Raw genomic sequence first — 17020 nt, 5'->3', positions numbered from 1 at the left:
CACTGAGACAAACTGAACTTTGTGATACAAGTTCACTCAGACCAAAAATCACACCACATCAGGTTGCTCCCAGTCCCAAGGGACAGCCCAGATCAACTGGTACTCTAGATCTTACACCAAAGACAATGCTGGTAGCCAATTTCTATAGTAAACTAAGTACAGTTTTATTAGCTAAGAAAAGGAAATGAGAGTTATTAAAAGGTTAAAACAGGTAAAATATAAGTACATTGAGTAATTCCAAATGGTAGCAATGATGTAATAAACTGCCAGTTTCCCAAAAGTCTCTTCAGGGTACCCAGGTGACTTCTAGGGATCTCTACTTTTGCATCTGGTACACTTCCCTGTAAGAGTCCAAACAGTCCAGAGATGAAGGAGCTTTCCTTGAATCCAGACTTACAGCTTCTTCTCACAGACAGCAAGCTTACAGTGATGCTACCCAATGTGGGCTTTTCCTTTGATGTTTTGTTTTGTTGAATTGTACATAATAGTACATCAACTCCTGTTTCCTTTGCAATATGAGGTACAACACTAACACACATGCCAACAACCACTATTTTTCCGTCACTGCTGGAGTTTGTTTTTTAGGCTTTCGCTTGAAATATAAGATGATCATGGCAATGCTTGCATATGTAGCTATTACATAATTCCTTCTGCCTGTTGTGGTGTAGGAATTGAAGTATTTCTGAATACCAGTGAACTTGTGCTGTGTTCCAGAGTCATGTCCTAGCATGGTTGATGGTCTTGCCGCGTGCTCTCCTGCCGCTCGGTGCCCTTTGCCGACTCCAAGTTGATGGGCAGTGAGGAATGCATTTTGAGTCTATTTGACCTCAGGCCATCACACACACTGACCATGTGCTTTGAAATTAGTCTTTTTTCTGATGATAAAGCTCTTCATTTGCTTTTCACATGGCCTTAGTTACAGGTGTATATGTTATGTAAATGTTTGCTATTACATTATAACAGGACACAAATGATTGAAAACTATGCAAGTAACGATCCATTCATTTTCATTATGTTTAAACACCAAATACATTCATACATTTAACAATCACTTTGATCTATGCTAATACACAAGCGAATTAACCTGGCTCTGACCTGAGCCGGCATCTGGTCTGTCACTGTCACAACAGATATATATGGAATGCATCGGATGAAATGAGCTGTAGATCATGAAAGCTTATGCTCAAATAAATTTGTTAGTCTCTAAGGTGCCCCAAGTCCTCCTTTTCTTTTAACATATATATGGTTCCCTTTAGCATAATGTCCTTTCAAAACGCAGGGAAGTGCTATTATGCCCATTTTACAGATGGGCAACTGAGGCACAAAGATCACATAGGAAGTGTTTAGTGGAACAGGGACTTGTAGCCAGGTTACCCAAGTCCCAGTCCAGTGCCCTAACCACTGGATCACTTCTCTCTTTTGAGGTAGCTTTCCAGTGCCCACAGTGGGACATCTTCATGTGAAGAGCCTGACTTACCCTGGTGTATTAAATAAAATTATTGCTTCACCCTGCTCCCCATGGCCCCTGTAAATAAGAACATTTCACTGGTTAGGGCCTTTCTGTGAGAATAAGGACTGAAAATACCCTTAGCTATGTTGTTTCAGTTTAATTCAGACTGGACTTCTATACTGTGTTGCATGTGGCATGATAACCTCTCTGTGAATTGAATTTTACAGTTTTTAATGTAAATGCATCCAGAGCTTGTGGGAGAGGGGAGGCATGTTAGATGAATCCAGATAGATATATCTGGTTCCAGGCCTTTCTAATGAGGAGTCAGCCCTCTACAAGGAAGCAGGCTGCTGTATTTTCTCAAGCAGGGAATGATTAACAGACATGTGCTACTCCTAAATGTAATAAACAGCCCTCCCTGGAGTACAGCTAAGAGATTTGAAAGCATAGTAATGTTTTGTGTATTGCTTAAGGGGAAGTTGTCCTGGCATAGGAAGTGGTTGTAAGAAGCAGCGATCTAGCTGCAACTGAGCCTCCAGTGACCTTTTAGGGGTTGTAAAAAACCAAATAAACTCAGACTATCAGGGTTGGAAGGGACCTCAGGAGATCATCTAGTCCAACCCCCTGCTCAAAGCAGGACCAATCCCCAATTTTTGCCCCAGATCCCTAAATGGTCCCCTCAAGGATTGAACTCACAACCTTGGGTTTAGCAGGCCAATGCTCAAACCACTGAGCTATCCCTCCCCGTAAACATACCTGTCCCCACCACTGAGTCTTTATCTCACTCCTCCAGGTGATCCTTCCCTAATAGCCATGGAAGGCTCTTCCTAGAGAGGCTGCCCTTCTCCCCCATGTAAAAATCTATAGGAGCTCTTTTCATTTTCCTGTATGATATTTAAGTACAATTAGCTTGAACTGCTGCTGCCCACATCTGCATCTATCCCTGGTCAGCCTAGGGCTGTTCAAAACTGGAGAACAGTATTAAGCAAAGACCTAAACCTGTGGTGCAGGAACCCAGACATAATTGCCAAGGAGCATAAAACAATCAGCATCCTGTTTAAACCCAGATACACTCTGATTCTGTACTTTTATAGCATGACATAAGCAAATTGAATCAGTCATCAGCATTCTTTACATTTCCTGGAATATTATGTATAGCCTTCTCCGTATAGCTGCTTCTGCAAACATTTATTTCTTACCATAAAACTCTCCCTTCCCTTCTGAACATACACATGGAGAGGCTATGTAACTATAGCAACAGGTCAGGGTGATACAGCGTTCCCGAGGCCTGATTCGTCTCTGTGCCAGCTTGACATTGGCTGTGGCTCCTCATTGGGCAGAGATTGCAGCACCATCTGAATATTTTTGTAACCAGCTGCCTCTGGCTGAGCTTATTCCACCTGTCGTCAGAGAACTATCCACGATGACTCCAAGATCTTGCTCCTGAGTAGTTGTAGCTAATTTAGCCCCCATCTTATTGTATGTAGAGTTGGGGTTATTTTTTCCAATGTGCATTACTTTACGTTTATCCACATTAAATTTCATTTGCCCTTTTGTTGCCCAGTCACTTAGTTTTGTGAGATCTTTTTGAAGTTCTTCACAGTCTGCTTTGGTCTTAACTATCTTGAGCAGTTTAGTATCGTCTGCAAACTTTGCCACCTCGCTGTTTACCCCTTTCTCCAGATCATTTATGAATAAGTTGAATAGGATTGGTCCTAGGACTGATCCTTGGGGAACACCGCTGGTTACCCCTCTCCATTTTGAAAATTTACCATTTATTCCTACCCTTCGTTCCCTGTCGCTTAACCAGTTTAGATAAGCGGGAAGATCCTTTCATGGATTGAGATACACTTGTGTATAATGTGTGACACCCCCAAAAAGCTTTTCCTCCCACCTCCAGGGGACTCGGTGTAAAACCCATTAGAGTAAGGTTCATTAGCATCTGAACTATTTTCTCCCCTTAGAACTTTCATGTGACTTCTTTACCTGAATGACAAGTTCTGATTTGAGTCCTTTGTTCCTGAGAGTGTCCTAAAATGGACCCAACATGTCTGAATTGTTAGATCTGTATTAAAATTATAATTGTAACATTCTTGTCCATCTGATTTCATTTGGGTTATTTCCAGGTCATTAGGGTATTAGATTGTACTGAGTTAACTGCAATTGAGAAACCTAGGAATATTCAATCATTCTGATTTATAAGTAAATTCACAATGAACTAACTTTGGATAGTTCCATTGTATTAGGAGAATCTTTGTGGCTGCAGCTTTCTTGGAGTGGAACGTTTTTGGAATTTCATAGGTGGGAGGAGGGAAGAAGTTGAGAGAGAGAGAGCTTGAGAGAGAGTGTGTGTGTGTGAGACCAAATGATGGGACACCTGGGTTCTGTTCCCGCCTCTGTCACTGACATATGTTATCTGACCGGTGTGACCTTAGGGAAATCAGGTCATGTCTCTGTTCGTCCATTTGCCCTCTTACAGTTTCCTATGTGTTTAGATTGAAGCTCTGTTCATGTTATTGTGCCAACACATTGGCCTGCTAATTTTGGTTGGGGCTTTCAGATGCCACTGTAATACAATAGTACGTACAAATACAATGAGTATTATTTTAGTACAATGAACTATTAAAGCCACACTGCTAGCAGTCGGCTGTTTGGTGGATTTTTTATTACACTCTGCATCTCTAATCTAAACGTTGTGGATTGATCTCTCCATAAGTTTCCAATATTTAGTATTGTGAGTGTTCATAGAAAGGAATTTAAAAAGTAATTTGGTTTTTTTAACTTCAGGAATCGCCACTGATTAACCTTCTTGGACAGACCTGCTCTCTTCCATGGCAACTTGTGCGCATTGCATCTTATCAAAGCATCATCAGCTACTTTAGCAGCCACTATCCTCCTTCCATCATCTTAGCCAAGGATTCTGCAGCTGACCTGATAGTGAAACTCTTAAAAGTTTCTGCAGGCTTTGGTGCTTCTTCCGATAGTCATGTACATCTTGTAAGTATGACTGGCAGTTCCTCTGGACTGTTCTTGATCATCTTCTAGTTGTCTTGTTGAGGTTGTGATGAGTCATGTGGTCATCTGGTCCATGAGAATAGAGCTAAGTGTGCCAACTCTTTTAAATTTTAATAGGACGCAACACTAAAATGCCAAGCATATATTCACCAGGTGGTTCAGTTTCTCATCACCCTGGAACAAAATGGAAAAATAACTCTTTCGGTATTGGAACAAGAAATGTCAAAGCTCTTAGACGATATTGTCATCTTTAACCCTCCAGGTTGGTTTGAAGGAAATGTCATGTTTTTTACAGTTGTCAAAACATATTATTTATAGAGTTAGGCTAGTTACAGATACAGATAATTTTTGAACTATTTCATGCATTTACAATACATGCTATATTTCTGAGATGGGCACTGGACCTCTGAGGATTTATTGACCATGTAATGAATGTCCCTTGGAAAGTATCTTGGTTTTGAAGAACACGTACGCGTTCTCACACAGCTGAAGGGGAGAGAATTCCCTCTCACGCTCATCAGCCAAACGAAAGAAGGTCCTTGGGTGTAGGCGATTTGGAACGGGTGGTGGAAGAGCCCTCCTTTTAGCAGCTGAACAGCATGTTGTCATGTATCAGCTTTGTCAGACACTTGCTAGTTAGAAGCTGGCTGGAGGGGGGCTGGGGGAAAGGTGCAGCTCCCTTAGCAGCATCCAATGACAGCACATTCCCATTTCACAGCACCTGGGGTAGGGAAGGCCAGACTTCTCACAAGAGCATTGCCCCAGGGCCTTGCTCATATGGAATTCTCTCTTTTTTTGGTCATCATTTGGTTCATTAGGTGTCTGGTAAAAATTTTTACAGCCGGGTCTAAGTGGCTGTGGCCTTGGCAAAGTCATTTAACTTCTTAGCCTCCATTTCGCCATTTGAACTATGGTGACAGTAATACTTCCTTGCAGCGGGCTGTGAAGATTAATGAGTTAGTTATTCAGTTTATAAAAATAGTATTAAAATACTTAATTTCCATTTAGTAATGTAAATTGTTGAATTAAATTGTGAAAAGTGCCATCTTTATATAAGGATTATAAGAACTAAGCATTATAATTACATGTTTAAATTGCTTTAAAGAAAATTGTTTTAAGTGGTTGCTGTTTAAAGGGTCCCTATGAAATAGAATAGGCATTATGAAAAGAGATTCAGGGTCTGAATATGAAGCAAGGGGTTCAGCTGCTTAGATTGGCAAGATTATCTGGATAATCTAGTATTTTGGGAAATGCCGTGGGACTGCTAAAATCTCTAGGACTCCTCTGGTCATATTTGAAGTGATCAAACGGCTGTAAGGTGTTCATTAACTTTATTTTATAACCAAGTTGGGTTGAGTGGTAGCCCAGTAAATGTCCGTCCCTCCTCCCCCTTAAATAATAGTAGCACGTAGAGGCCCCAACTGAGATCAGGACTCTGTTAGAGTGAGGTACTGTACAAGTATATAGTTGTAGGGCCTAGCCTGAAATGTCTAATTCGGCAAGACAAAGTGGATTCTTAGGAAGGATTATCATCTCCTTTTTATAGATGTAGAACTGAGGCACACAGTGAATAAGTGGCTTGTTCAAGGTCATACAGGAAGGCTATTGCAGTGGCAAGAATTGAACCCAGATCTCCTGAGTCCCAGTCCAGTGCCTTAAACACAGGACCATCCCTCCTTCCTTCTTTCATTTTATTTTCACACCTGACTTATTCTTACTGATATTTTTTTCTTTGACTTTCAGACATGGATATGCAAACGCGTCATATGGCCCTCAGTAGTCTCTTTTCAGAAGCACTGATGATGATGAATAATGCTAGCATCACAACAGCAGAGTCGCTACGGGGTATCTTACAAAACTGGATCAACACCAAAGTGCATGGCTTGCTAGTGATGCCCCTGTTAACAGCAGCATGCCAGAGCATGGCCTCGGTCAGACATATGGCGGAGACTACGGAAGCTTGTATTACAGCTTACTTTAATGAAGGTAAGAGAGAACCTCTCATTCTGTCACTTATGCCAAGTTCTGAGCTAACATTAAAGATCACCCCTGAAATGTCCACTAATTAATTGCTAGGTTAGAGCTCCTTATAGCCTCAGGCTACTCAGTAATAGCTTTAACTTGGTTTTAATTTCATAATCAGACCTTCTTTCCTGAAGTACGTTGTTGACGTTACTTACTGTGCTCCGTGTAGGTATCTGCAGTAATACACAGTCAAGTAGGTTGTGGACAGTGTTGTTGCTTATTTTTGAATTTCTTTGGTTGTATGTTTTACAGTCTTAATGTAATGATTTCTTAGAGTTGTTTCCATCCACACATCACTTTCTGATACTGTCTGGATTTACCTGATGGCTACTGTCTCTTTCTAGCTGAGGGGAATTAAATGACTCTTCCTATGTATTCTAGTCCATCCTGTTATGGAAAAGTCATACAGAATTTAATAGAAAAGGATAGATTTTAAAAACAGTCATGTAAAATTTAATACAAATTTTATGATGTTTGGTAGAATTCTGTGGGATGGTTATAAGAAGCCATGTAGAGAGGATCATGTTCTCTCTAATTGTGTAGGTTTTTGGAGTGATTTCTATGGAACTATATATCTATTTCTGCCCCAGTCAATTCTGTAAGATTTTAGCCTGCCCAAGGGAAGTGTTTGAAGCCCTATCACTGGGACTTATAAAATTAATACTGCTGTAACACCAGCAAATGTACTTGGTTGTATGGAGATGGACGAGATAACCTAATAGGTCTTTTCCATCTTTAACCTCCATGATTCTCTGACAAACTGATGATTTGGAAAATAGCTGCCAAAGTATGAATTACTTAATTGAAAGGAACATAAACAAGCAGGTTAGGTCGAACGCTTTACCTTGTCCTAAAACTGTTTTAACGTCCTGTCCTTTCTGTATTCTCTTCTCTCCCTTTGTTTTAAGAATTTCCTCTCAACCAGGATTTAGGCTGGGGCCCTATACTTGCCTCCCTTCAAGTTCCTGAACTCACAATGGAAGAATTTCTGCAGGAATGTTTATCCTTGGGAAGCTACCTGACCCTCTATGTCTACATGCTGCAGCGTTTAAACACTGAGCAGACTCTGACCAATGAAATGAAAATGCTGCTAACTCTTGGCAAATGGCTAGAGCAAGTGTATCCAAGGTATTTAAAGTTTGATTCAGTACAGTCATTCTTTCTGGTATAGGACTATATTCCAGGCTTTCTAATTCCAGCTCTGCCACTGTTTCTTGAGCAAGTCATCTTGGCCTACATTTTCAGATGTCCACTAATTTAGAATATGTTACATTCTCAGCCCTGGTCTACACTAGGGTGTGGGTCAACCTAAGATACGCAACTTCAGTTATGCGAATAGCGTAGCTGAAGTCAACGTATCTTAGGTCAACTTACCTGGCCGTGAGGACGGCGGCGAGTCGATCGCTGCCACTCCCCCATCGACTCCGCTTCCGCCTCTCGCAAGCTGGAGTTCTGGAGTGGACGGGGCGCACGTTCGGGGATCGATTTATCACGTCTAGACAAGATGCGATAAATCGATCACTACCTGCCGATCCGATGGGTAGTGAAGACCTGCCCTCAGTGTTCAATGTGAGATGCTTGGGGCCTGATTTTTTTATAAGGTCCTGAAGCTAATACGGGAACTTTGGGGGAAAAAATTCAGGCCCGAGTATTTCCAACTGGGCACCCAGTATTGGTGGGCACTTTTTGAAAGTGGAGGTCTTCATGTCCCTGCATCCCTGTAAAACATAGATTAAACCTGAACAGGAAGAGAATTGACTGTTGTTTGTAAAGAGCTTTGAAGCTGTAAAGTGCTATGGTGTACTGTAAGTGCTGTTTATTAAAATACAAATAGTGCTGGTGTATAATGCACTAGCAAGTATTACATGCTGATCAACAGTTCTATCCAGAATGTCGCAAATCTATTGGCTGGTAAATGCCTCTACGTTTCAGTGGCAATAAGGGCAAAATTTTCTTGATTAAAAAGTCTTGTTAGGAAAATGTATGCTCTCCTGTTTGCAATTCAGATCTCTTGGCTGTCTGATGACTGTAGTACCCTCCAGCTCTATTCACTTGATTGCCAAAGTGCGGAGAGACAGCAATCTGAAAAAGGTTGTTTTGGTACCTTCTCCAATGCTAAAAGCTTGCCCCAAGATTGCTGCAGGGTTTTTGGTGGTAGAAGGACTGGGTAGACGTTATTGGAGCACTGTCTGTTGCAGATATCTTGTGCTGATGCTTTCTGTGGAATATCTGAGTTCATTAACCTTGGGTGTGACTTCAGACCGTTTGGTTTTAAAACAATCTTTAAAAATATCCACAGAGGAACTTGTGCTGTGTGCCTTGCTCAGCAGAAGCCTTCAGTGTTTCCACTGCTATACAATGAAGTGGAAAGTTTTAAAATCATGGTTAAAACACAAAATCTACTGCTTCTCAGAGAATCAAATACCTGTAAACAAAGCCAAGATCAAAGAACAATGGGCCTGACTCCCCAGTCCGTTACACCAGATTTTATACCATTTATTAATAAATTTAAGGGCAGAAGGAGTCATTGTGATAGTCTAGTTTGACCTCCTCCATAATACAGGCCTTTGAACCTCCCCCTTTAACTTCTACATCAAGCCCATATTTCACTGGAGTTATTCCAGCATAAAGACTAGTGTATCTAAATGTCCTTCACGAACTTGTCAACTAAACACCTCACTGGGCTGGTGGGCACAGGGACACTTCACAGTACCACAGGCTTAAGAGATGTTGGAATAGAAGGAAGATCAGTTTCTAAGCATTGTTCTTTCATCTACCAAAAGCTCAGTGAAGGAAGAGGCAAAGCTGTTTCTTTGGTGGCATAAAGCCCTGCAGTTATCCTTACTCCAAACGGAGCAGAATGACGCCGTCCTGATTGAATCAGTCATCCGGATATTGCTCTCAATACAGGGCAGGCAGAATCAGCTGGCTGAGGAGAGACTGATGTCTGGAATATTGGGTGTTATTGGTCTAGGCAAGAAATCTCCTTTGTCACCCAGGTAAGAATTTAGGAAGGAGTGCTCTGATTGAGAAGGCACGTATTTTGAAAATACTTGCTCAAATCCTATGCACGTTATGAATGGATGGAACTAAGCTCTGAAGTTGGGTTAGGAATCCAAAGTTCCTGAAGGTTTGGGGGTCGTCTTGTTTTGGCCCATTATAGGGAAGCAATGGGGTTTGGGATTGCATTAAGATCTGAATGTAAACTTTCCCATAATTTGTGCTGGAGAGAGGGGAAGTTGGGAGTTCTGGTTTGGTGCCATTTCTAGTTACGTTTGCAGAGAGATCTATCAAAGAGAATACTTGCCTGGCTTTCTTTTACCTTGTCTCTAGCAGTCAACTGTCTTGCATGTCTTACATTACCAGCATGTGTATATTCATGTTCCGCTCTGCCTTTCCTATATTATCCTGTATGTGTTGGAAAACATGTGAGAGTGGTTCAAAGAAACACCAAACTTTGCGTGTTATGCAGTTTCCTTCCTGAAGAGATGGATAGGAAGCTTGGTAATAAGAGAAGAAAAAGGAATTCAACTGAAAAATGAAAGGGAAACTAATCCAAACCAGAAATATTTGTTTCTAGTTTGGCCCGGATCCAGCAAAGCACTTGAGCATGAGCATAACTTTAAGAATGCGAGTAGTTTCTTTTGGGTGAAATCCTACCCCCATGGAAACCAAAGGCTAAGAATACAATTCTGTCACAGAGGTCATGGATTCTGTGACTTTTCGGGACCTCCATGACTACTTCCAGGGCAGGGCTGGAGAAGCTGTCAGCCCCGGGGCCACTGGAGCAGCAGCAGGGGTTGGGTCAGCCCCACTGCAGCTGGAGCAGTGGTGGTCAACCCCAGGGCCGCCCCACTGGGACTGGAGCGGCCGTGGGCTGGAGTGGCTGCCGGAGATCAATCCCAGCATCACTCTGACTATTAGTCTTCCCTTAGGGTATTTTTTAGTGAAAAGTCAGGGACAGGTCACAGGCTTCCATGAATATATTGTTTATTGCCCGTGCCCTGTCCCTGACCTTTACTAAAAATGCAAGTGACAGAATCTTAACCTTACCAATGGCAAAGCTCCCATTAAGCTGAGTGGGGCCAGGATTTCACCTTTGGATTCCAGTAATAAACATCTGAAAATGCACAAAAGATGTAAGTACAAAGAATTAAAAGAAGTGCTTTGGGGTGATCTGAGGATATAATTAGGGACCAACGAGATCTCCAGTTTATTTGTTAATTTATATTATACTGCAAGAGGTGCATTGCATTAAAAAAAAAAAAAGTAGAAAGATCGCTCACCTGGTTTAGTGCAAGAAATAATAGGGTGATATTTTTGACATGTCTAATCCTAATGCTTAGTAACATCTAAATTTTACATCAATTTCTCTCTTCCTCTTGACACTTAAGGTTCCGGGTGGTTGCCCGCAGTATGTCAGCCTTCCTGTCAGTGCAGATTCCTCAGGAGAATCAAATCCGTCTGAAGCCTGGTTCAGAATTGCAGCTCTCACAGAAAGCCCAGCAGGTAGTGTGCCAGCCATTGATTTCACTGAGCATCCTGTGTCTCTGTATTGGCTAATCAAGTTGCAGTGTGAGGCTCATGGGAATCGTTACAAACAATGTATATTAAGCCTACCTTCTCTGAAATGCCTGATATCAGTGAGAGCAAAATGTCCGTCCTAATTTGGCCCTCAATGCTTTCCCCCTCTTTATATCTGGGTCTAAATTCTGAATGTCAAAAGCAATTAGTTGATCTTATCCTTGTAACTTGAGGCACATTTGTTTGTATCACAAACTACTGCACTATTGGATATAACTTGGCAAGACTGCTAGCATGTATTTGAGAGAGCAAGACTAAGATACTTGAGGTGATCTAGGCGAGGGCAGGGAGTTGTATAGGCAAAGCTGGTTGCACAGCTACCCATGTTGTTTGGCAGGAATATTTTGTCACATTAGAAATCTTAAAACACACCGCTTTCAGTGAAATAGTAAGCTCAATACACTGAGTAAGAAATAATGGAAACTAGATAACAGAAGGAACTGGAAAATATACTCTTTGGCAGTGAGGCGAAGGAGAGGAGTGAACACTTTTATCAATGGAACATCGATTTCCAGTATTTTGTGTGTTTCTTAAACTTTGGATCAAAAATAAACTTTTCCAATATCTTCAGAATACAAAAGGTGTCAATAAAAAGCAGACAGGAAAGGGTTAAGTTCTTCTGAGGTCTTGTCTGTATAGACAAGATTCACTGGCTTAATTAAAAGTGTGATTTTTAAATTGAATTAAACCGGTGCATACCTCTGTGTGGTCTCTCTCTCATATCTCTATTTAAGAGGGGCTTATTTCAGTTTAACTGATTCCTCATTGTCTAAGCTAAATAAGACTGGTTTAAATCCAAACAAGAGTGTCTGTGAAGCCTTTTGTACCAATTTAACTTAACTGGCTTAAAATTGTTTCTTTGGGTAAATCAATGCAACTTTTTCATGTCCACGATAGCTGAGTTCAGGAACATTGGGACCCAGCAACAGCAGGTAGAAGGGATAAAAAAATGTCAGCCTTCACTTTAATATATTCCCTTTAAAGGATTTTATTCAGGCTATGTTTAGCCCAACATTTTAAGTTTTGTGAATACAAACCTTTAAATGACTCAGACAACAGAAAAACATCCCCCTGCAGAGTGTTTGCAATCCGCACATCGCAGCAATGCTAGTGCATGAGAAGCTGACAGCGGAATTAACCAGAAATGAAAGCGAAGCTGACTACTCTCTTTTCTTTCTTTGGTATGAGTGAAAAGTAAATGAGGTTAGAATCATAGTATCTCAGGGCTGGAAGGGACCTCAGGAGGTCATCTAGTCCAACCCCCTGCTCAAAGCAGGACCAATCCTCAATTTTTGCCCCAGATCCCTAAATGGCCCCCTCAAGGATTGAACTTGCAACCTTGGGTTTAGCAGGCCAATGCTCAAACCACTGAGCTATCCCTCCCTCCCATTCAGAATTCTTCCAGCTTTAATTAATCACTGGTGTTAGTGCTAACTTAGGTTAGGGATTTCTTTTTAACATTATTTTTATCCTGACAATGTTGGGCAGAAACAATATATATACTTACATGGAAATCATGGGAACTGATAAGAACATTGTGAAGTGAATTGCAAGAGTACTACGAGCTGTATTTGATGTGTTTTGCCCCAAAGGTTAACTCTTTAGTGCCTGATGTAAATATAAATGGAATGCCTATTAAAGAACCACAGTGAAACTTAAGACAGGGTATTTGTTCCTATCCCCCATAGAGAGAGAACAACATTGGCATATGTAGTGTGAATCTAATCTGCTGATACTGTACTATACAAAATGTGCATGTTGAATATTACACGATCATGGGAGCTTGTTATACAAATATTTGTATAAAACCACTAGGTAGATGCGGGGTCAGATTCTCAAGTAGTGTAAATCAATATAGATCCATTGCAGTAAATGGAATCACATTTGTTTACACCCGCTAATGATCTGGCCCATGAATTATAACTGCAGAAAATAGGGACAGAATATACTTAGCTAACTTTAATTTTTTTCCTGTATTTGTAGGCACTGAATACCCTTGAATCTATGGCATCAAACAAACAATATATGGAGTATCAGGAACAGCTCTCCCAGGCATCCCAGTTTATCAAGCACCCAGATCATTGTCTTCAAGATGGAAATAATCTCTTGGCTCTCCTTGTGAACACTCTGTACCCAGAAGTGCATTACTTGGACATGATACGATAGCAAGCACTGAGATCACCAGAAACCTTTTTACAGTTTTGGCTTTCTCCAGTTTACGTTCAAAGTTGTTATTGCACAAGTAATTTTCACTTGGAGAGTTGTACTTTATATAAAAGGGGGAGCCTGGGTGGGAAATGTCCACGGGCATGTTTTCACCTCTCGGGGTTTTTTGTTAAGTTCTTAACTTACTGCTTTAAGTGGAGTCACTCAATTTCTATCTGGTGGAAACACTTGAATGGCTTCCCGTGTATAGTACAATCTAAAAGGGTAATTGAGAATAGATATGTGAATCCTTTGAGAGGATGTAGCTTGTCCTTGTCTTGTATACAGCAGTTGTTTTTTTGCTTTGTGCCTTTTTCTTCTTCTGAGACTTCATTGCTTGGGCCAATCCAAATGTCAGGATTGCGTGTAAGCAGAGTTTTGAACCACTGTTTAACCATTGCACCTCTAAAAGTTATCAACCTACCTATTCTGAAACTTGGAAACTCACTATATCCATGAATATAGTGTCTCTTCAAAAATCGCACAGACCTCTGCAGTTGAATGTGACTTTTACGTTTCTTTCCACCCCTCTAAGCAGTAGCTGAAATTTTAACTAAGCACTTGAGATTTTTCCCAAGTTCCAGAAGTTACTGAATCTGATTCCATATTGTTTGCTAGAATGAACCATTCATGTCCATGTTGCTTCTATTATAAAGACAGATAAAGTCAAGAACTGAGTTTCTAGATGTAGATGGGAAAATAGCCAATGGTATTCATGTTAGCTCACCAGTTCCTCAGTGCTGCTGAAGGAGACTGGTTGTTTTATGGCTGAATTGACCAGCATGGAGACTATTGTGACTTTCCTTCCTCACTAGTTGGGTATCTTGATATTGGAGATGACACTATGAGAAGTGACCTACTCTGTGTTGAATTTGGGGATTCCTTCTTAAAATTCTGTTACCAAGGTGTGAACCGTGGGCCTGTAAATTTGTCAGTTTAATTATCATAATCTTTGTTGCCTTCTTTGAGAGCATTAATGAAAGGAACATGTAATAAGAAAGCAGAGAACAGGTCTTCCCAGCTGTGTTTATATGGCTCTGTGGCCATTTTATTTGCCGCTGTAGGATCTGATGTGTTCCAGATGGCCTTAAAGTTCTGTAGCCATGGTCTGTGAATACCTCAGGATTTTTGCAAAGGAACCATGATATCTTTTTCCCAGCTATTACTCAGTGCCTTTATGTTTAGGACACACTCACATTTTAAAACACTTAGCTCTGGTCACCAATAAAGGAAAAGTTCTACCTACAACCGCTTCCATAATTGATCATCAGCACATTCGCCAGTATTGCACTTAAATATAGTTTTAGTGTTAGAGAACAAACCAGTTACTGAATGACTCACTTGTTTTGTGATTTCCCTTTCTCTTCTTGCCAAATTATGTAAACCATGTCAGTTGAGACTTCAGACAACACCTATTCTCCAATTGGTCTTGTAGTTTTGTTCTCTGTATACCAGCCCATATTTGCTATGTCCTTTGTTTTGTGCATCAGCCAACCATCACTCTGCATGTTTTTAACAGACCCATTTGAGAACTTTGCAACTGGAAAAATAAATTCTACTGCTTTTTTCATTTAGGCTTAAGGCACTGGTTTTAGCGCTTTAGTAGAAGTAATGTTATGCATCAGTTGTGTAAAAAATGTGAAAACACAGGACTATTCTAGATATATATATATATATATATATGACATGCAGGTTTTAAAACCATTGTGTCAGCACTTGAGTTTTTACAGATGGTGAATTTATAATGTACTAGGCCTGCAAAGACCAGATGAAATAAAAAAAAAAAAGGAAAATCAAGTAGCTCCTGGTAAAGGTCCCAAATATTCCATTGAGCCACAAGAAACAGCCATATTATCCCACACTTGGGAGATGACGGTATCGTCTGGGTGTCTGAAGTCTTCAAGTTAGGTTAGTTGCCTTTCCTGACTCTATTCCTTGTGTGCCCATTGCACTAGCATGTTATATGATTGGCAGAGGTCCTAAGAGGCCCAGGAGGAGAATGGCAAGAATGTTGCTTTTTCTTCATGGTAATATTTATTACAATTTTGGAAATAAAAGCTGTTTGAAGTTAATTTTGTGCACTTCTGATCCCTATATTTGTGGCTTTTGGAAAACTTGAACTGTGTCCATTGCAATAAAGTGAATGGTCTGCTGGACTACAACCTAATTTCTGTTAAGAAAATGAAGACTGGAAAGGCAAATTCATTGATCCCTTCTGGCCTTGGACTCTTTGGGACCATCTAGTCTGACCTCCTGTATAGCACAGGCCATAGAATTTGTAGAGCAGATTGTGACAGGTTGGACCCCTCTTCCAGGGTGCCACCTGATGTATTGGGGTCCCACTGAGCCCACCTGTACCACCAGCCTGGGCTCCCTCATCCTGTCTTACAGGTAGGAACACACCCAGCTGTAGAATCACACAGTCTCTGCAACCAGCTCTGTGTGGAAGACTCAGCTCGGTGAATTGCCCAGCACTCAGGTGCACACATCCTCTGGAGTGTAAACCCAAAATTATATTGTCTTGCGCTCTATAGAAATCTATACAGTATAAGCTCATGGAATTCGCTCCCTCCCTCAATGTGGAGGAAGATATGCACAGCTTTGCACCCCCTCCAGTTATGAATGGCACAAACTAGGGTTTTAGAATAAACAAAAAACTACAAAAGGTAGATTTTAAGTGATTATAAGGGATAGCAAACAGATTAAAGCAGATTACTGAGCAAATAAAACAATCACACAAACTAGGCTTAATATGTTAAAGAAATTGGTACAAACAGTAATTTCTTACCCTAAATATTGTTTTATGCAGGTTGCACAGTTTCTTGAAGGTAAACTGCACTGCTTGCAGTTTAAATCTCCAGGTTTTCCCTTTACAGGTTGACCTTTCTTGCCTGGGCTCAGCCCCTGACCCTGCCCACGCCACCCCCCCCCCCCCGCAATCTTAGTTTCTTTTGTTTCTTCAGGTGTTTTCAGCTGTCTTCCTTCTTGGGTGGGGAGGCAGTGGAGAAGAGCCAAGATTAACTCATTCCCCAGCCTTAAATAGAATTTGCTTATGGCAGGAATCCTTTGTTTCCCAGTTTGACCCCCACCCCCTTCCAGTGGAAAAATACCAGAAGTCCAAAACGATGTCCAGTACAAGGTGACATGATCACCTGACCCTGCAGTGTTAAAGCAGCATCCCAGGAAACTTCTCAAGAAAGAGGAGGAGTACTTGTGGCACCTTAGAGACTAACCAATTTATTTGAACATGAGCTTTCGTGAGCTACAGCTCACTTCATCGGATGCATCAAGAAAGAGGGAGATTAGCATCTTCAAAGACGTATTGTCCTTCCTAATAGCCCATCCAAGCTGGTTGCCTACTGTCTGGTGGGCATTCCCCAGGTGCAAGCTCTTTTGTAACTGATACATAGTTCGTATTACTAACTTCAGATACAGAAATGATACATGCATACAAATAGGATAATCACATTCAGTAAATCATAACCTTTCCAATGATAACTCACATGACCCATCTTACGTAAAATATGTCTTAGTTTTGCCATATGCATAGCCTAAGCATATTTCAGTGAAGGATATGGGATGTAATGTCACACAGATCTTTTAGAAAAACATCCTATCTTGATTTAAAAATTGCCAGGGAGGGAGAATCCACTATGACCTGTGGTATATTGTTCCAATGGTTAATTGCTCTCACTGAAAAATTTATACCTTATTTTCGGTCTGAATTTGTCTAGCTTCAAC

At 40.9% G+C, this 17020-nt stretch overlaps 1 protein-coding gene and 1 pseudogene across 2 annotated transcripts in view; one reads left to right on the top strand and one right to left on the bottom strand.

Annotated features, from left to right (window-relative positions):
- The window catches only part of EPG5 (ectopic P-granules 5 autophagy tethering factor), a 92584-nt gene extending 77233 nt beyond the window's left edge, over positions 1 to 15351 (top strand). The window contains exons 38-44 of the mRNA XM_084628995.1: positions 4238 to 4447; positions 4583 to 4727; positions 6209 to 6451; positions 7399 to 7618; positions 9274 to 9489; positions 10885 to 10999; positions 13058 to 15351. Of these exons, the coding sequence (XP_084485121.1) occupies positions 4238 to 4447; positions 4583 to 4727; positions 6209 to 6451; positions 7399 to 7618; positions 9274 to 9489; positions 10885 to 10999; positions 13058 to 13240 (1332 nt within the window). The 3' untranslated portion in view covers positions 13241 to 15351. The remainder of the gene's footprint in view (positions 1 to 4237; positions 4448 to 4582; positions 4728 to 6208; positions 6452 to 7398; positions 7619 to 9273; positions 9490 to 10884; positions 11000 to 13057) is intronic.
- Positions 465 to 735, bottom strand: LOC311520381 (ATP synthase membrane subunit K, mitochondrial pseudogene; annotated as a pseudogene). The gene has a single exon. The product of its transcript is annotated as an ATP synthase membrane subunit K, mitochondrial pseudogene (transcript).
- Positions 15352 to 17020: the final 1669 nt, after the last annotated feature.

Source organism: Lepidochelys olivacea (assembly GCF_965140295.1).
Source record: "Lepidochelys olivacea isolate rLepOli2 genome assembly, chromosome: 5".
NCBI lineage: Eukaryota > Metazoa > Chordata > Testudines > Cheloniidae > Lepidochelys > Lepidochelys olivacea.
The sequence above is the reverse complement of the archived record's forward strand: the minus strand, read 5'-3'. Positions and strand labels throughout refer to the sequence as shown.